The following is an 18696-nucleotide window of genomic DNA, read 5'->3' as shown; positions in this document are numbered from 1 at the left end:
ACTGTATTGCGTTTTCTTGCAGTGACGGGGGTATCATGTGCTCTGCATTGCGAAATGTCAAATCTTGTGACTTACCTTTTCCATCTTCTCATCATTCCGCTTGCCATCCCATTTTTAGTTGTTCTTTGTTGCTCCAAGCTCCGACCTGGCAGTGGTCACCTCGTCCTCCTGACGAGAGACGGTACTGTTGTCCGACTCCTTTTCCATACTGACGGGAATGGCATGGCCATCCGCGACGCGTTCCCGAATCTTCTCATCATCTAGCTCCTTCTCACTCTCATCGTCGGCTTCCTTCTCTTCCCTCTGACCTCCGGCAACAGCAGCAGCCGCTACGACACCGGAAACTCCACCAGCAAGCGCCGTCTCCGCCATCTCCGCGTCCGCCATCGCCTTAGCCTTGGCCTGCTGCTCCTTTTTCACACTCTTCCACTCCATTCCGCCCGCGCCGATCAGAACAGAACAGGCCAGTACCAGGCCGACGACAAAGACGACCTGTAACGCGTCGTTGTATGTCTCCAGCACAGGATCCCTCACCTCGGCCGGCAGCTTCGTCAGCGTCGTGGCGCCCGAGCCCTTGAGGTCGATGCCGTCGAGTCCCGGGATGCCCCTGATGCGCTTCACGAGCTCGTTGTTGAGCACGTTTTGCCCGACCGAGATGAAGATGGCGCCGCCCAGCGTCTGGGAGAAAAACATGATGCTCGTACCCACGGGCACGTCCTTGATCTTCAGGACCGTCTGTGCGGCGAGATTGGGCGCCTGGAAAGACATGCCCATGCCGATGCCGTAGATGACCTGGTAGCCCGCCCACTTCGCGGCGCCCGTGTGGACCTGGAGGGTAGTGAGCAAGCCAGCGCCGACGGCCAGGATGCAGGTTCCCAGGAGCATGACCGGGGTGTAGTAACCGAGGCGGGTGATGACACCGCCCGAGACTATAGCGAAGACGGTCATGGAAAGGACGAGCGGGAGGGTGCGGATGCCGGAATCGACGGCAGAGACTCCCTGGATGGCCTGGAAGTAGATGGGGAGGAAGTAGGCGAAAATCATCATGTGTCCGCCGTTGAAAAAAGCGGCCCAGGAGGCGAAGGCGATGGAGCGGTTGCGCATGATGCGGGGGGGCACAGTGGCGGTTTCTGGGAGGAGGATCTGGACGGCGATGAAGGAGACAAGGAGGACGGCGGCGAGGACGAGGAGAGCGATCATACGCGGGTTGTTCCACTGGATGGCGTTAGCATTCAACTTTGTCGTCTGATGAACGAAGGGGACGGGGGGGCTTCCGTGAAGAATGGGGAAAGAAAAGGGGGCATGGATGAAGACTCACTGCGTACTCGACGCCTCCCCACTGCAACGCTAAGAGAAGACAAACGACGCCTGGCACAAGCACTGTCGTCCCGGCAAAATCCAGCTGCCTTAACTTTTCCCAAAGCGAGGCGTCCCCAAGATCCTGGTCGGGCGGCCTCAGCACGAGGACGATGACCAGCAGGGCGACGCCGCCGAGGGGCAAGTTGATGTAGAAGCACCAACGCCAGGTAGCCTTGCTTGTAAAGGCGCCGCCCAGCAGGGGGCCGACAACGGAGGCAATGCCGAAGACGGCGCCAAAGGCGCCTTGGTACTTGGGGCGGCGGTGGAGCGGGACGGAATGGATCATGACGACGATGGTGCCGGCGAAGATGCCGCCGCCGCCGATGCCAGCAAGAGCGCGGCCGACGATGAAGGCGACGCTGGAGGGGGCGGCGCCGCAGACGGCGGAGCCGAGCTCGAAGAGCCCAATGGAAGCGAGGAAGACGGTCTTGATAGGGAAGAAGGCGTAGAGCTTGCCGAAAAGGAGCTGGAAGGCGCAGGTGGTAAGGAGGTATGCAGAGCCGTACCAGCCTATATCGGTGACGGAGTGAAAGTCGTCAGTGATCTGGGGCACTGCAGTGGCGATGATGAGGCGATCCTGGAGAGCGGGTGCGTGGTGTTAGTCGGGTTTTGTTTGTGTCCTTGGCATGATGATGAATTAAGAACGCCATGAGAGAGAGAGAGAGAGAGAGAGAGAGTGAGAGAAGAAGAAGGACGATTTGTTACCAATGCGACGAGGAACATGGACACCAAGATGGAGAGCATGATGAGAAAGAGCTTGAGGCCGGACGGGTACTGGATCTCGGAGCGGGTTGTCGAGGTGTGCGCGAGGGCGTGCTGAGCAGGCTGGTGATGCCGCCGCTGCTGGTCATCGTCATCATCGGGGGTCTTGCTCGTACGCGATGAGGCGGGCCGGTCTGTCGTCGGCGTCATTGTGTCAACGGCGGCGCCCTCGTTGCGCTTTTTGAAGAACATGGTGATCGTGACCGCTCTAGGGGTGGTCGTGTTGATCGAAAGAGGGGGGGGGTATGCTGCGCTCCGAGGCCTCTTCCTTGGGGTGACCCGTACTATCGTTCGTCTGTCTGAAGCTGAAGATGGACGGCCAACCCTTTGCCCAGGGATGAACTCGATATCGATATCTCGTTGATTCACATGCAGTCTCTGGCTTGAACCAGAGGGGACGAGAGGGGAACAATGAAGTCGAACGAGTCAAAGCAACAGCAAGCCCCCTCTCTCTGAAGGCGTCATGTCTGGGTATTATATGCTGTCCTCTTGTTGTTCCTTCATTCCTCCCGTCTGACAGTAGGCAAAACCGCGCTTATTCGATATAAGAAAACAAATACTAGCCCCTCGGACATCGAAGCCGTCAGCCATCCGGTCACGAAGAAAAAGGACAAGATCGATGACGCACACGACGCCGCGTTTGACGAGTCTCGCGTCCTTCCCCCCCTCCCCTTTCTTCTTCTTCTTCTTCTTCTTCCTCTTTGGGAGAAACAGCCCCTTCACCCTTCACCTCCTCCTCCACGCTAGGAAGAGCCTCCAATCTTGGCTCCCGCACGCCCTGCATGCTCCGGGCTGAACCAATCTCATGGCGCGACGACCTACCGATGCAATTCCGCATCTCTCCTAGCACGGCGGCAAGTCGGGTAAGCGGCAGCTTATCTGCCGAATCATTCTGCAACTCTTCCACTTGGTTGGTCTCTCCACCGGGCAGCAGCGAGACAACGACGGCGGCGCAACAAAAGTCCAGTTCATCTGTCGACGCGCTGCTGAAAGAGGAAAGGCAATGTCGGCGTCGCGCTATCAGACGGGACCGAGCGGGCGAGAACGCGTGCGTGCGTGTGTGCGTAGGTGCGTGACCAGGCTAGCGGCTGCCAGCAGGCTGGTAGGTACTAGGTAGAGAAAGCATCCGTAGGTGATGGTAGACTGACTGATGGTGCCGAATCAGATTAGGGAAGTTCGGTCCCGAGCTGAGAGAATGGGGCAAGGGATCGGCCATCTCGCACCCCGAGCACCGACGGGTCCGAGGCGTACCGGCAACTCGCGGGAAATGTCGTGCTCCGCCCCGTACACCCACCCGTCTTCACGCGCTCCCTACGTTAATCTTAGCTCAAGTCCTTGAATTTTTTTTTCTTCTTATTTTTCTTTGGTACGGCTTATCCACTCCAGTATGACTCTTACTTCTGGAATAGGACACGGCCCTCCCCGCTCCCTTCCTAGCTCTTCCGACCCCGACGAATTGCGACCCGGCATCTCGGAGCAAGTCGATGTCATTGTTTCCAAGCTTCCAATCCCCTCCCCTTCCCCTCCTCGCAAAACCTTGGACGACAGGATAGACCCCACGCTCGCTAGAACCCTTGTCCTTTCCGTCAGATTCTAGGAAACACGTGGAGATTGGATTGCGGGATTGTCCTGCGATTCGGAGCCCGGGCGAGGCCGCGTCGGTCGCATGTCACACACGGTAAGACGGGCAGATGTTGAGAACCACCCCGTGACACAAGGCACAAGGGGGTGAGTGAGGGCTTTTGTCATGGGTCATTGGAAGGGAACTTTGGCCCCCCCATTGGACCTGGAATCGAGTCGAATGCGGTGAGCCAAAAGAAAACTGACGGATCGCTTCTGTGCCTGCTGCCTGCTGTCTGCGCCGTACCCGTCCATAATGAGCCCAGCGGAACGAAGTGCATATGCGAGTCTCGTAACTCCCAAGCTGCTAGGCACCAACAGTGAGTGTGTCGCGAGAAAGTCGCTGCAACTCGCCCAGGCGTTTGCCGTTGCATGGATCGACTCGCCAAGAGAGCCCAGTTTACACATTTTTTTATGTTGGAATGCGTCTCGCAAGGGGTACGTCTCTAGACTAGAGACACCCGTCTATTTTACCATTAGGGATTTTCGTCATCTCATGGTACTATCGTTACAATGTGGGAGATTGTTGTCACTTTACAACCTAACACCGTAGATAAAAAAAATAAAGGCAAGATCCAAAGCCATACCAAAAAAACAAACAATAAGAGTTCCCATCTCTTATGTAAGTAACGAGAGATGTCCAATCCCAGTCCCCCGTCCGACCCTTTCTTTTTCCTCAAGTTTTCCCCCCAAAGCACCAGGATGCAAAAATCCCATCCATGCCGTTACCAGCCTCTATTTGTTGGTGGCGCACCAAAGTTCCCAAACTGTCCAAACATATTTGCGGCGGATTGCTGGTTCATGTTGCCGTTGGGGACGCCCAAGTCGGCCCACATGTCCAGGTCGTAGAAATTCGTCGTGTCGAGGAAGTTGCCCAGGAACTGGTCCATCGGCTGGTTGTGCCTCTGCGGGATTTCCATCTTCAGTGTCTGCGCCGGCGAGGGGCCGCACGACGATGCCTCCGAGCTCGACTGGGGCACCGTGTCCTGGAGTCGAGGGATGGCGATGGGGGTTTCGTAGGGCAGGCCCAGTTGGACCAGCGCTCGCTCTCGTGCCCTCCACGCCTTCAGCATGTAGACGCCCAGCTGGGTGTTCTCCTTCTTGGACATGTCCCACAGCTCCTCATGGTACTGATATATCCTGTCCACCACCTTCCAGGCGCGGTCCGCCAGCCGGCCGGTTGGTCTCTTGTATAGCTGTCCGGCCATGACAATGAAGACGTCGATCTGGAAGTGCAGTTTGAAGAACCACACGAACCCCGTGTTTTCCATGAAGTCGTACAGCTCGGCGTTGTGCTCGTGGTGCATCAGAGATATCCGAAACATGTTGTCCTGCACGTTGAAAATCTCGGTCCCCCACTCTGGCAGTTCGCGCATCGGTATCATCATGGTCCGCATCTTGTCGATGATCATGGAGCGGATCTTGGTCGCGACAATGTGGATGTTGCCGGCTAGGGGGTCGCAGTATCGCTTCTCGAGGGCGACGAGCTTCGCGTCGAGGTTGTCGACCAGGTTCTGGTACCTCGCCAGTGACGTCTGCGTCGCCAGTTGCGAGTCCTCGCTGTCGTTTTCCATAGCGCCGAGGACAACAGCCTCGAAGTCGGGGATCCGGTTCTCGACGATGAAGCGGCCAACTTCGTACAGGAGCAGACAGAAGGCCATCTCCGTTGGCCCTTCTCGGGGTTGAACGGGTTCGGTCGAGCCGGGGAACAAATCGGCGTCATTCACGTTCTGCGGCGTCTGCGTGTCCCAGTTCCACGGCAGCAGCGTGTCGCAGAAACCCGACACCATGGCGTACTTTGTGTCCAGCATGATAATCTGCCACCAGAGTCTCCGCCGCATTTCCGTATCGTACGGTGTGAGGCCGAGAAGCTCTCCGTCCCTGTGGAGACCCATCTTTTGGGCGATTCGAATGAGGATACCACTGAGGACCCAAGCGGCATGGCGGTTGTAACGGCCCTGGAGAGAGACCTGTTCTCGTTTAGCAACGACGGACCTTGGAGGGGGGGTGGATCCTATGCGATCGTGAAGACGAACCAGATACAGGATCAAGGCTTGCAGCGTCATCAGGTCATGGTTCTTGAGAAAGTTGACCTTGGTCAAGGCCGCCTTGACACCGGCGGTAAACTTCTTGAGCGCATCCTCCTTCGACGTATCCAACATTTGCCTCGCTTCCGACTCGGTCATGGTGAGAGATGCGACGAGGTAGATGGAAAAGAGCAACGCTTGCGCATTGTTGGCGACGCTGGAGTGATTTGCGGCGGCCTCTACAACCAGCGGTTGCAGACTAGGCACATGTATCAATTTGGTGATGGGGTTGACCCGCTCCAGGAAGACCTGCCAGAGTCTGAATATTTGGACAGGCGATGGCGTGACGTCTTCGAGGTCGATGGCGGTCATGTCGTTCAGGAGAAGATCTACGTTGTCGTCGGGAGTCAAGGCGTCGGAACCGAGAACGCTCTGTTCCTCTTCCTCGGCCTCGATGATTTGTCGCATAGCTGTCAACTACGACGAGGGTTAGTCGGGTTCGCCGGCGCGGGGTGTGCGAGTTGTGGGCACACGCGACAAACGGCGCATGCAGCAGCAACAACAATAGTAACCGGGACCGGGACTACGCACCTGATCATGAACAGTTGCCCAGAGGTAGCTGTCCATGAACCTGACACTGCCATCCTCGACTACGACTTTGCCGGCAGGCTTCCAGGACGTCGTCGGCGGGGAGGTATCCTCAGCGACTGAAGCCGAGCCCGAGGGCAGGGGCAGTTGGGGTATGCTCGGTGACGGGCCAGCCGATGAGGGCGTGGCGAAGGCGGAAGGTGACAGGGTTGCTTGGGTCGCTGGCGGGGTTGTCGAGGTGGTGGCATATTGCTTTAGCAGAGCCTCACATCTTGCCAACCTCTCTTGCAGGTCCTGATTTGGTCGTCTCCTCTTGCGCGCGGGAGCTGGTGTGGATGGGGTACATGTGACATTTGCCTAAAGACGAGTCAGCGGGGATTTCGGAGGCGCACGACAAAGGCAGCAGCAGCAGCGGCGGCAGTAGCGGCGGACCTTGATGCAGTTGGAGCACGGGGTGTTCCGGTCGCACTTGATCTTGCGATGCTGGCAAAGGACACAAGCCAGAACCCTCTGGCTCTTGTGGTGGTTCTGGTTGGTATTCATTGGTACTTAGGTAGGACCGGGGCTGAAGATACGTATGGGTATGGGGTGGGAGGGGACGCGGTGGTTGGTTGCCACGATAGAATAACTGATTAGACCGACGTCGTCCATGAACGGGGGGGGGGTTTTACAGCCCAAGACTCGGGATCGGGTGGGCGCGCGGCCCTTATGGATGATTCCCTGGCGGGAGGAGTTATCGGTCGGTGAGTCGGTCGGCGGGATTGTTGCAAGGGGGCTCCGACTCCGCTCCACAGTTCCAGTTCCAGGCGGGAAAGATGAGAAAACAAAGCTGTGGCGAAACGCTGAGGCCCGATGGGGGTTAAATAAATGCAACCGGATCTGGACGCGACCTTAAAGTGGGATGAAGAGAGAGAGAGAGAGGGAGAGGGAGAGAGAAAGAAAGAGAGCGAGAGTGGGTGTGTGGGTTTGGGTATGGGTGTGTGTGTGAGAGACAGAGAGCCGCCCCTCCACTTTGGCGAGCTTTAGACAAGGCGCGTGAGATCCGCCGCAGCAGAGTACGGATACACCTGAAAGCTAAAGTGGTTGGCTTAGAAATTGGCAGATGTGGGATGTGTGGGATCCCAGGTCTTCGCGGGATCCAGACTGTGTCGATGACCAACCAAAGAGCCAGGGATTAAGTAGTGTTGGGACCCTGTTTGGCGCAAGGTTGGAGAGGAAAAGAGAGGGAGAGAAAGAGAAAGAGAAAGAGAGAGACAAAGACGAAGAGACGACTTTGAACCGTTATGCTTCCCCCCAGTTGTGCGGTGCGGCGGACGAAGGCGGAGGGAGGAGAAGGAGGGGGATGCCTGTGCGAGAGTCTCTGAAAGCGACACACCACGGAACGACAAGGGTTGATCGTGGACTGGTCCGGGACGAGCGGACGGGAGTGACTGCCTAAGTGTATTCGTAGTGGTCCAGGATGGATCGAGGGAGTCTAGGCTCCTTGGTTGGGCGAGGGCAGATTGAGATTGGGCTGAGGGGACCGACTGTCGACCAGGGCAGGGCGCCTTGTTTGAGAAAACGCGCGTGCAGCAGCTGCAGCAGCGACAGCAGAGGCAGGCGGTAATAATGCAAGTGTGCGAAGCGGGTTTGCCTGGCGGAGGCGGTAGATATGGATGGATCAATGAATGAATGATGGTTCCTTGAGGCCCCCCCTGGGCTGCCTTGCTTACCCGTGGCGTACCGTAGTAGCGGACTAGGTATGTATGTATCTTGGGGAAGTGCAGCTTTTGGTGGGATGGAGATGGAGGGCGCTGAGTTGGGGACGCAGGCGGTGCAACGCGAATGCCTGCGTGCCGGCAATAGGGCTTACCGGATGGATGACTTGCTGGTGATGGATGGATGGAGGGATGGGACGGCAACCAATCAATTCAGGGTAGGTAATGGATGAAGGAAGGGAGGAGGCGTAAGTAGAATTAGAGCAAGATGAAGTAAAAGGAACTACTGCGATAATGGTCTGTCTGCCGGTTTGTATGTAGGACTAGTCCTGTCCAGCGAAAGCGGGTGGGCGCGGGTCAAGACTCTCACGCAGCTCTCACCGGGCCTGACTCGCCCAGGCTTCCAGGAAACCCGATGCAGCCAAAGTCACACAGCACATACAGCTAAGAAAGATTAAGTGACAACTGTGCGTGGTGCGTGGTGTTGTCTTGTGTCGTGTGCGTCTTACGGAGCTTCTCGGGACTAATACTGTTAGGTAGCGTGGGCTTGGTGGAGGAGGGGGGAAAAGAGACAGGACAGCAGCGCAAGAGGGGGTGAGGTCAAGCGTCCTCGGAGCGGACGGACGAAACGGTGGAGGAATGACGCAAGTACACAGCTACCTAGGTAGGTAGGTACCTTACCCACCTACCTAGGTAGGTAAGTAGGCAGCCCCAATAACTTTATACTTGTGTCCGTCCAACGAGTCCAAAGCGCCCGCTCGCTAGAAACTCGCACCCTGAGACACCATCCACCTAGGTAGTGAGTGAGTAGGAGTGAGATCCGGAAGCAATGGGCTTTTGTTTGGCGCAGAGTGGTAATTAAGCGGATGCGTTGATGGGGCAGATCATCGTCAGGGTTCAGTCGGTCAGCCAAAGTGGGATGAAAATTGCATGGTTGTAGGTAGGCGGGTTGGCCTGGTTGGTTGGCGTCCGGACGTCGAGGGCAAACGACGGACGAGCATTGGATGGTTGGCAAGCGGGTTGAACATCACAAGCATGAGCCGTCATCATGAGCCATGCCACTTCACCTCACCTCAGTTGAGTAAGGCCCATGGTGAGGAGGAAGTCTTGGAAGATGGACTGCAGCTGATAACCACCATCAGCTAGCTATGAGATGCTACCCACTCGAGAAGTACACCAAAGATACAGTCGTTCAGTAACAGCGCTTGTCCATATGGCCCTGATCAAAAGCACTGCCACACCTCAGCTTGCACCCAAGTGCTTAATCAGATGCCTGTCACGGGTCTTCTGCCGTGCGTGCGCGCGCGCGCTGCTGCGCAATGACAGAATCGAGGCAACTGAGCATCCCGCAATGCCAATGGGCCAAGAAGGCAAATCCTCACCCGCCTTTCTGCGACGACTTCGACGCGCCGAATAGACACAGGGTCTCTTACCTTAACGGGATCGTGGTGGTGGGCAGCGTGGCACAGGCAGTAAACACACGTCGACCAGAAACCTAGCACAAGGCCCAAGGAAGCGGACTTTCAGAGCGGCTAATTTACGGCGGCTGCAGGTTGTGCGCATCACATCCGCCGTTCCATTGCATGCGGCTTACACCATTTGTGCACGGAAGCCGACCTCAGTTGACAACGTACAATTTGCATAAACCTAAAGACGTCCCATCCGCCCCAAGTACAAGGCACATGCTGTTTGCACAATTTATGAGACAAACTCCGGATGCGATGGCAGGGGGGGGGAGGGCGAGCGAGCTGCGTATATTTTCCTTGGGATGCAGCGGAGTTTTCCCACCAGGCTTTTCCATCACTGTGTCCCGGCTTGCCGCCAGCTGCTAAACTCCGTCGTATTCGGCTTCTTCGATTTTCGCTTCTCGGGTAGTAGTGGGGTCGAGGCGGGAATACCTGTATGTATGGACAACATTGATATGGGGAGGATATCCACTGCTTGTCTGCCCATGCTTACATAAACGAATGCGATATCTTATCGATTAGATCAGTCGGCGCAATACAAGTTGAGTAGGCCAAACAATTTCTCTAGCCAGTAAGAAAGCTTCTAAAGTGATTTTACGATACCAGCAGCCCGGCTCTTCTGCGGGTACCCCACACCGGAACCAATCGGCCCCCCACACTGACTCCAATTTTTGGCCCGTTCGTTTTGACAGCGCCAACCAGCACGACACTGGCCGACATCGCGACAAGCCGCGAAAAACACATCCGCCCGCCACTTCTTCCACCAGCGCACATTCAGCAGCTTTCAGTACCCGAATTCCAGACCGCCGCACGAAGCGACTACTAGCAGGAACGTCATTGCTACCATTGGCCTTGGGCCTGCCCGGATAACACCGCGATGCTTCCCATCGTGAGTCTACAACATCGCCTCCCTTCACGTCACTGTTACCAAACTCTCCTCTCTCGCAGAGAATGTCCGCCATGTCGCTGTTACTAATGTTTCCCCTCTCGCAGAGAAGAAGCGTGGCTCTCCACGCCAAGAGAGGCTGCCGTAGCATTCTCCAGCGACAGCTCGTCTCCTCGTCGCGAACGTTCCGTCCCAGCTTGTACACGACCTCGGCTCGCCTCCGTCAGGATGCCCTCCGTTCCCAAATCGAGACCGGCCCTACCGCGACTGACTTCCTCGTTTCCAAGCCCGTCTCCAGAATCGACAACCCGCAGACCATGACCGAGAAGATTGTTCAGCGATACGCAGTCGGCCTCGCCGACGGCAAGAAGGTGCGGGCGGGCGACTATGTCACAATCAAGCCTGCGGCTTGCATGTCTCACGACAACAGCTTTCCCATATCGAAGAAGTTTATGGGGCTCGGCGCTGACAAGGTCTATGACCCGCGCCAAATCGTCATGACTATGGACCACGACGTCCAAAACCGCAGCGAGGCCAATCTGAAAAAGTACAGACTCATTCAGGAGTTTGCCAAGAAGCATGACGTGGACGTTTATCCCCCAGGCCACGGCATCGGCCATCAAATTATGATCGAGGAGGGCTACGCTTGGCCAGGTACCATGGTTGTGGCGAGCGATTCTCATAGCAATACCATGGGCGGCGTGAGCGCAGTCGCAACGCAAGTTTTCTCGGCCATTACAGTCTACAAGATTTAGATGCTGATGTCATTTGCATATAGTCCAGTGGTAAGGACAGATGCAGCCTCTATCTGGGCCACGGGAAGGACTTGGTGGCAAGTCCCTCCCGTTGCGCGCATCCATTTCCGCGGTACCCTGCCTCCTGGAGTCACTGCCAAGGATGTCATCGTTGCTCTGTGTGGCCTATTCAACAAGGACGAGGTGTTGAACCATGCCATTGAATTCACCGGTTCCGAAGAGACCATGCGAAGCCTCTCTATTGACGAGAGACTGACCATCTCCAACATGTCTACCGAGCATGGCGCTTTGTCGGCGATTTTCGTAAGCAACCGTTTCCGCGGCGAAGAGTTGCGACGGCTGACATCATAGTTAGCCCATCGATTCGACACTCAAAGCCTGGCTGAGGTCCAAGGCAACATTCGCGGCCATGATGAGCCCGGACGGCAAGGCGCACAGCCGCTGGAGTCACGAACGCATCGACAGCCTCTTCGAGAATCCTCTCACCTCTGACCCCGGCGCGACGTACGCCAAGACGCTGTACATGGACCTTTCTACATTGTCCCCCTTTGTCGCCGGACCCAACTCGGTCAAGGTTGCGACGCCTCTCAAGGACCTCGAGGCCCAGGACATCAAGGTTGACAGGGCCTATCTCGTTTCGTGTACGAACTCTCGCGCTTCCGACATCGCAGCTGCGGCCCGCGTCTTTCGCGAGGCCGCCAAGGACGGCAACCCCCCCAAAATTGCGCCTGGTGTCAACTTCTACTTGGCTGCCGCGTCTATGGTCGAGCAGCGAACTGCCGAGGAAGCCGGTGACTGGCAGGTGCTCCTCGAGGCTGGCGCAGAGCCTCTCCCCTCCGGATGTGGACCCTGTATCGGCCTCGGCAAAGGTCTTTTGGAGCCTGGTGAAGTTGGGATTTCGGCAAGTAACAGGAATTTCAAGGGCCGTATGGGCTCCACGGAAGCCAAAGCTTATCTGGCCAGCCCCGAGGTGGTTGCCGCTAGCGCCATGCAAGGCAAGATTGCGGGCCCCGGCTGGTACCAGAAGCCGGACGGGGTTGATAAGGTTATCATCGGCGAAGGCGTGGGCGATATGACAGCCGATATCGCCACGTCCATTGAGGATGCTCTTGAGAAACTCATTTCTCAGGCCGACGGCATCATTGCCGAGTCAGAGAAGGACTTCTTGGGTGCGTCCGCCGGAGAGGTCGCAGTCGCCGAGAGCGAAGAGAAGCTCACGGACGTCCTTCCCGGCTTCCCTGAGAAGATTGAGGGTGAGATTGTCTTCTGCGATGCTGACAACCTCAACACTGACGGCATCTACCCCGGTATGTTCCGATTTCCGAGATATCCTGACGCTTCCACCCCTAACAACGCTACAGGCAAATACACGTACCAGGATGACGTGTCAGTCGAGAAGATGGCCGAGGTATGCATGGAGAACTATGACACCGCCTTCCGCGACATCGCCAAGGCTGGCGACATTCTCGTTTCCGGCTTCAACTTTGGTACGGGCAGCTCGCGTGAGCAAGCGGCGACGGCGATCCTGGCCAAGAAGATCCCGCTCGTGGTGGCGGGCAGCTTCGGCAACATCTTCAGCCGCAACAGCATCAACAACGCTCTCATGGGCGTCGAGGTGCCCAAGCTCGTTCAACGCCTGCGCGAGACGTTCAAGGAGGAGGGCGACAAGAAGGTGCTGACGCGTCGCACCGGCTGGAAGCTGCTGTGGGACGTGCGGAGGAGCAAGGTCACGGTCACGGAGAAGGACGGCGAGACGTGGAACGTCAAGGTGGGCGAGCTGCCGCCCAATGTGCAGGAGATCATCGCGCGCGGAGGCCTGGAGGAGTGGGTCAAGGCAGAGATCAAGAAGTAAGAAAGAGGAGAGAGAAGTTGACGAGTGATGAGGGGGGGAAGTGTGTCTGCGAAAGTTGGGGATGTCGGGAGCCGGGCATGAGCTTATGCCAACAATACTGCGTGTTTTGCGTACTCCAGATGGGATACCATGTTTGGATGGGGTTTTTCTGTAGAAATGGGCTCTAAAAGTACGTGATATAACGGATAGATTTTGCTGCCATGATGTAGGACGTCTGTTTGGTTGCTTCATCATCAGGTGTCAATGGTCTGCCAGTGTGCGGCCCTTCCATGAGGTAGTGTGAGCATGCAAAAGAATCTTGGTAGTTCGTTCGTGTCGCATTTTCAATTGCCCTTGCTCGACTCGAGAGCTAGGCCGTGACGGGCAGGCAGGGAGAGATGGCCTTGTCGGGAAGTGCTTCTTGCAGTCATCTGATCGCCTTACACGTTGGGTTCAGGCTAGTTATTAGCTTCAGCAAGCTTCTTTGCGGGGGGGGGGGCAGAGGTGTGGAAGGGTAGTAGAGAAGACTGTATGCCACGAGAGCGAGAGCGAGGGTGACTAGCAGAAAATGCCGTCATCCTGTAGACGTAACCAAGAGGGATCATTCGTCGGCTTGTCTGTCGGACCACTCATATGAGTCCGACGGAAACCGATCTGTCGTCTTTTCAGCTCCCTCGACTCTCTCCCCCTCGGGATGGGTTCAGAATGCAGCGCAGTTGCCTCAGCCGCGAGTGTATTGTCCTCATGCAACTGATTGGCCGCCCCGTCATCACCATAATGTGTAGCAGTGTGGGGGTGAGAAGCTGTCCGTCCCCTCGGGCTGGGTTAAGACTGCAGTGAAATTAGCGTCCTTCAAAGAGACATTTGAACAATTTGCATGTAGGGCTGAACAAGCATCCTCCTTTTGTGATACTTCCCCAGGGGTCGGTCGTCCTCTCTTCCATGCAGCTACATTACTACGCCAAAGCCAGTGTCAGTGAGGCACTGTGAGAATACCAATTCTGTCCTGTCAATAACACCAGGGGGGGCCAGCCGCCAGAACGGTCCCGAGGCAGGTTCAAGAAGCATAATGGATACGTAGAGGTGTGGGGTGAGGGGGGAAACAGTCGAGCTCGTCGCTCGTTTTCTGAAGAATACGAAACCGAGAGGATGCGAGATACGAGACGCGGGATACGAGATGCGAGCTACTACTGTCCGAATATGCGAACTCGAGTGGGAACTCGCGTGGCCTTGGCATTACAATTGGAAGGCCTGTGTCTTGTCCCGTCCGCGGATCTTCTGACCAAGATGGTTCTATCCGAGGGGTGAAGCTGCGACAATACGCGGGCAACCGCTGTATGAGAGGAAGAATTTCCCCGGCTCGGGCTGTTGACTGATCAGCTGGGCGATGACCGAGGTGGAAACGTGGATTGAGATCCAGGACGAGCCGGGCCCCAAGGCGGTACACGGCCTCCGCGACGGCACTAGACTTAACAGATGGACGGTAAGGAAACATGCACATCTGTAGGGTTTCCAGTGCCCCCCCCCCCCTTCATTCCTTTGGTTCATAGTAGTTTTCCCACCCCCTTTTTTTTTTCTCTTTCTCATTGGTGTTTTTACTAGTTTTTTTTACGATTTTGCAAACCTTTTGTTCTACGAGGGTACATCGAACATGCCCAGCCCGTCGACCTCGGGACTTGAACCTCTGTCCGCAGCCCTGCTTTCTTTTTCTCCCGGGGCGTCGACCGGAACGACGGCCAGCGGCCTCTCGGCGGCGCTCAGCGCTCTCCTCTTCGTCTTTTTCAGTATCACGTTGTGCCGCCTGCTCTTGACGTGCTTTGCCCAGTCCTGCTCCGTGACGCACGTCGTCTTGCAAATGTCGCACGTGCGGCGGCACAGCGTGCGCTCCGTCTGCACCGTCGCCTCCCTCAGCACCTCCCGCGCCGTCGCCGACAGGTCCGCGGGCGCCGGCAGCGCCTCTCCCCGGAGGAACCGCCCCGCGACGTCGATGGCCGGGTCAGCGACGTTGACTGACCACCGCGCGACATCAGTGCTGTCCATGACGAAGAAATGGTCCAGCGCGCCGGGCCGCTCCTGGAGGAGGGGCACGGTCTTTGTGCGGATCCAGCGAGTTTGGTATTTCGCGTACTGCCGCGTCGACGTCTTCATCTCCTCGAGGCCAGAGGCCTTAAGGGCATCGAGGGCGCTAGGGTCCGTGGAGGATGGGCCGCTGGTGTTGAGGGCCTCGAGGTAGGCCGAGAACTCCTTGAAGCCTATCGACTGCCAGATGCCGCGGGTGTAGTCCACCTGCTGGCCAGCGGCCTCCTTGGCGCGTACGTAGTCATACATGGACTGTGTCTCGTCATTGAGGCCGGCGGTGAGCATTTTGTCAACGCGCCGGTCTAGACGCTTCTTCAGGACATCCGGGTCCGAGTAGACCCAGAAGAGCAGCGTCTGCCAGGGACTGACGGGGCTTCCGCCGTCCGGGCTGGTCTCTGCGGTCTTGCGCTCGCGCTGCTCGGCGTAGATCTCCGAGGCCGGACGGCCGTGCTGCAGGTAGATGTGCAGCGATCGCGAGATCTTGCGCCTGTCGTTAGGGTGCCATCGGTCGGCCATGACGGGGTCGACCTCGCGCAGCTTGGCCAGTATGACGTCGGTGGGCTCGTCGAGGATAGGGAACGAGGCGGCGCCATCGTCCGCGTCGTCGCCTTTGACGTCCCCGTCTTTCGGCTTCCCGTCGTCGGCCCCGACAAGGGTGTCCTCGAAGAGCAGGGCGTTGGTGTAGTAGTGGGTGCCGCCGACGACGATGGGCAAGTTACCCCGGCGGCGGATGTCGCAGATGACCCTATTCGCCTCACGCTTGAAGTCCTCGACGATCCATGTGGGCTGGTCCAGACTGACGTGGTCGAGTAGGTGGTGGGGGACACCGCGGCGCTCTTCGGGGGAGATCTTGTTGGTTATGATGGGCAAGCCCTTGTACATCTGCATGGCGTCGGCGTTGATGATTTCGCCATTGAAGCGAGTGGCGAGCTCTACGGCGAGCTGTGCCTGTCTGTCAGCGGCGGCGACCGTATGCGCGCAGGCGATGCGATGCGGCGAGACTCACTTCTGATTTTCCAGTTCCGGTCGAGCCCAGGATGACGACCAAAGGGTCCGAGGGCGGGTGACGGGCTGTCATGTTGCCAACAACATCGTGTATGAACCTTCGGCCGATGACAGACCGAAGTGTCATACCCAAGCGAGTCACCGAGAAAGGACAGCGACTCTCGCCAGTGTGACTCGATTTCGTCAGTGACTCGTTCTTTTGGGAGGGGGGGTTGCAGCTCCGGCTTTCGCGATTCTTCAAAAATGTGGCATCAGAACGTCTCGGAACGCGCCAGAATAAAAAGAAAATGGTGCATGGCGTAGCGGGCAGACATCGGATTGGGCGGCCGTAGTGGCTCATGGATCCCCGGAGACCCCTGGAATTTAAGCACTGGCTGGCAGTCAAGGAGCTGAGGAGGAGGAGCTCCTATCTGAAATGTGGAGAGGCAAGAGGCAAGCACGCCGCATCCCACCTACTTACTCACCAAGGTACGTACCCGGCCTACCTAGGTGGGTAAGTACCAACTTACCAAGGTAAGGTAGGTAGGTAAGCGTAAAAAGGGAGTGTAATTGCATCGATTAGCAATGGTCACGTGTTGTTGGCTCCACCCAATTTTTGGACACATCGACAATTTGGCGTTTTTGAAGCCAGATCGCAGCCGACCCTCTTTTTTCGCTGTGTACTGGTCCCCTCAGCCTCTCAGGTCAGTTTCCCCCAAACGCTGGAAGCTGTCCTTTTGCCCTTTGGCCTCCTTCTCCCCTTAATAACCTAAACCTTCCTCTCTCTCCATCTCCCCCCATCACCAACCATCACCTCCGCCCCCCTCGCCACAATCCGGAGCCATTGTCGCTCTCTACTACCTCTCTCTTCTTCTCTCTCCCCCCCTTCATCTGGATGAATTGAACCCCTTTGTTTGTTGTTTTCTTCCAGTGTAACAGCCCATCATGAGTTCCCGTAAGTTGCTTCCTCCCAAGCGCCCATTTTACCCTCAACCTCCAAAAAATCGCGTGTTCCAGGCGCAAAGCTCCAAAAAGGACACGCGCACCAGAACTGTCGCCAAACTTGCCCAGCGCAGCATCTCCCTCTTTTACTTCCCACGCAAAAAGGAGCATCCTCAATGGCTAACGCGCGCGCTTCTTCGTCACAGTCCGGTTTCTCGATCTGGTCAAGCCGTTCGTGCCGTTCCTCCCCGAGGTTCAGCAGCCGGAGACCAAGATCCCCTTCAACCAGAAGCTGATGTGGACGGCCCTGACCCTCCTCATTTTCCTGGTCATGAGCCAGATGCCCCTCTACGGCATTGTCTCGTCCGACAACTCGGATCCCCTATACTGGCTGCGTATGGTCATGGCGAGTAACCGCGGAACCCTGATGGAGTTGGGTATCACTCCCATCATCTCCTCGGGCATGGTTTTCCAGCTCCTTGCTGGCACCCACATGATCGACGTCAACCTCGACCTCAAGAGCGACCGCGAGCTGTACCAGACCGCCCAGAAACTCTTTGCCTTCATTCTTTCGGCCGGTACCGCCACCGTCTACGTCTTCACCGGCCTCTACGGCCGACCTTCGGACCTCGGCGCCGGCATCGTCTTCCTGCTCGTCCTCCAGCTCTTCGTTGCCGGCATGATCGTCATTCTCCTCGACGAGCTCCTGCAGAAGGGTTACGGCCTGGGCTCGGGTATCTCCCTGTTCATCGCCACCAACATCTGCGAGTCCATCATGTGGAAGGCCTTCTCCCCGACCACCATCAACACTGGTCGTGGCCCCGAGTTTGAGGGTGCCGTCATCGCCCTCTTCCACCTGCTCCTCACCTGGCCCAACAAGCAGCGCGCTCTCCAGGAGGCCTTCTACCGCCAGAACCTCCCCAACATCATGAACCTCCTGGCCACCATTCTCGTCTTCGCCGCCGTCATCTACCTCCAGGGCTTCCGCGTCGAGATCCCCGTCAAGTCTTCCCGCCAGCGTGGTGCTCGTGGCTCCTACCCCGTCCGCCTCTTCTACACCTCCAACATGCCCATCATGCTGCAGTCCGCCCTGTCCTCCAACGTCTTCCTCATCAGCCAGATGTTGTACTCCCGCTTCTCCGACAACCTCCTCGTCCGTCTTTTCGGTGTCTGGGAGGCCAAGGACGGCTCCGCTCAGCTCTCGGCTATCTCCGGCTTGGCCTACTACATGTCTCCTCCCTTGAACTTCAAGGACGCCCTGCTCGACCCTATCCACACTGCTGTTTACATCGTCTACATGCTGGGCGCCTGCGCCATCTTCTCCAAGACTTGGATTGAGGTTTCCGGCTCCAGCCCCCGCGATGTCGCCAAGCAGCTCAAGGACCAGGGTCTTGTCATGGCCGGTCACCGCGACCAGAGCATGTACAAGGAGCTCAAGCGCATCATCCCCACCGCCGCTGCCTTTGGCGGTGCCTGCATCGGTGCCCTCTCCGTCGCCAGCGACCTCATGGGCGCCCTCGGCTCCGGCACCGGTACCCTTTTGGCTGTCACGTAAGTTCAGAGCCATTCCGGCCCTTGATGTGAGGCAATTTTAACTAACATAAATCTAGCATTATCTACGGCTACTTCGAGATTGCTGCCAAGGAGGGTGATCTGGCCGGTATGAAGGGCATGATTATGGGTTAAATGTTACAAAGTCA

The 18696-nt window shown here is 57.2% G+C and overlaps 5 protein-coding genes across 5 annotated transcripts; 2 read left to right on the top strand and 3 right to left on the bottom strand.

The window, feature by feature from the left end:
- Positions 1–114: 114 nt before the first annotated feature.
- Positions 115–2313, bottom strand: CH63R_04012 (Major facilitator superfamily transporter; the record flags this gene model as incomplete). The annotated part of the gene is made up of 3 exons (XM_018298987.1): positions 115–1215; positions 1319–1936; positions 2065–2313. The coding sequence occupies 3 exons, from the start codon at positions 2311–2313 to the stop codon at positions 115–117; spliced, it is 1968 nt and encodes a 655-aa protein (XP_018160233.1).
- A 2153-nt stretch (positions 2314–4466) lies between these two features.
- Positions 4467–6899, bottom strand: CH63R_04011 (Fungal specific transcription factor domain-containing protein; the record flags this gene model as incomplete). Its single annotated transcript, XM_018298986.1, has 3 exons — positions 4467–6245; positions 6360–6713; positions 6789–6899. 3 exons carry the CDS (start codon positions 6897–6899, stop codon positions 4467–4469), a joined length of 2244 nt encoding a protein of 747 aa, XP_018160232.1.
- Positions 6900–10396: 3497 nt separating this feature from the next.
- On the top strand, positions 10397–13012 carry CH63R_04010 (Homoaconitase, mitochondrial; the record flags this gene model as incomplete). The annotated part of the gene is made up of 5 exons (XM_018298985.1): positions 10397–10408; positions 10513–11059; positions 11207–11463; positions 11516–12467; positions 12522–13012. The coding sequence occupies 5 exons, from the start codon at positions 10397–10399 to the stop codon at positions 13010–13012; spliced, it is 2259 nt and encodes a 752-aa protein (XP_018160231.1).
- A 1611-nt stretch (positions 13013–14623) lies between these two features.
- On the bottom strand, positions 14624–16202 carry CH63R_04009 (tRNA isopentenyltransferase; the record flags this gene model as incomplete). Its single annotated transcript, XM_018298984.1, has 2 exons — positions 14624–16012; positions 16077–16202. The coding sequence occupies 2 exons, from the start codon at positions 16200–16202 to the stop codon at positions 14624–14626; spliced, it is 1515 nt and encodes a 504-aa protein (XP_018160230.1).
- A 797-nt stretch (positions 16203–16999) lies between these two features.
- On the top strand, positions 17000–18682 carry CH63R_04008 (Preprotein translocase; the record flags this gene model as incomplete). Its single annotated transcript, XM_018298983.1, has 3 exons — positions 17000–17009; positions 17203–18547; positions 18607–18682. 3 exons carry the CDS (start codon positions 17000–17002, stop codon positions 18680–18682), a joined length of 1431 nt encoding a protein of 476 aa, XP_018160229.1.
- Positions 18683–18696: the final 14 nt, after the last annotated feature.

Source organism: Colletotrichum higginsianum, chromosome 3, assembly GCF_001672515.1.
Source record: "Colletotrichum higginsianum IMI 349063 chromosome 3, whole genome shotgun sequence".
Taxonomy (NCBI): domain Eukaryota; kingdom Fungi; phylum Ascomycota; class Sordariomycetes; order Glomerellales; family Glomerellaceae; genus Colletotrichum; species Colletotrichum higginsianum.
This window is presented reverse-complemented; position numbering and strand designations above follow the sequence as displayed.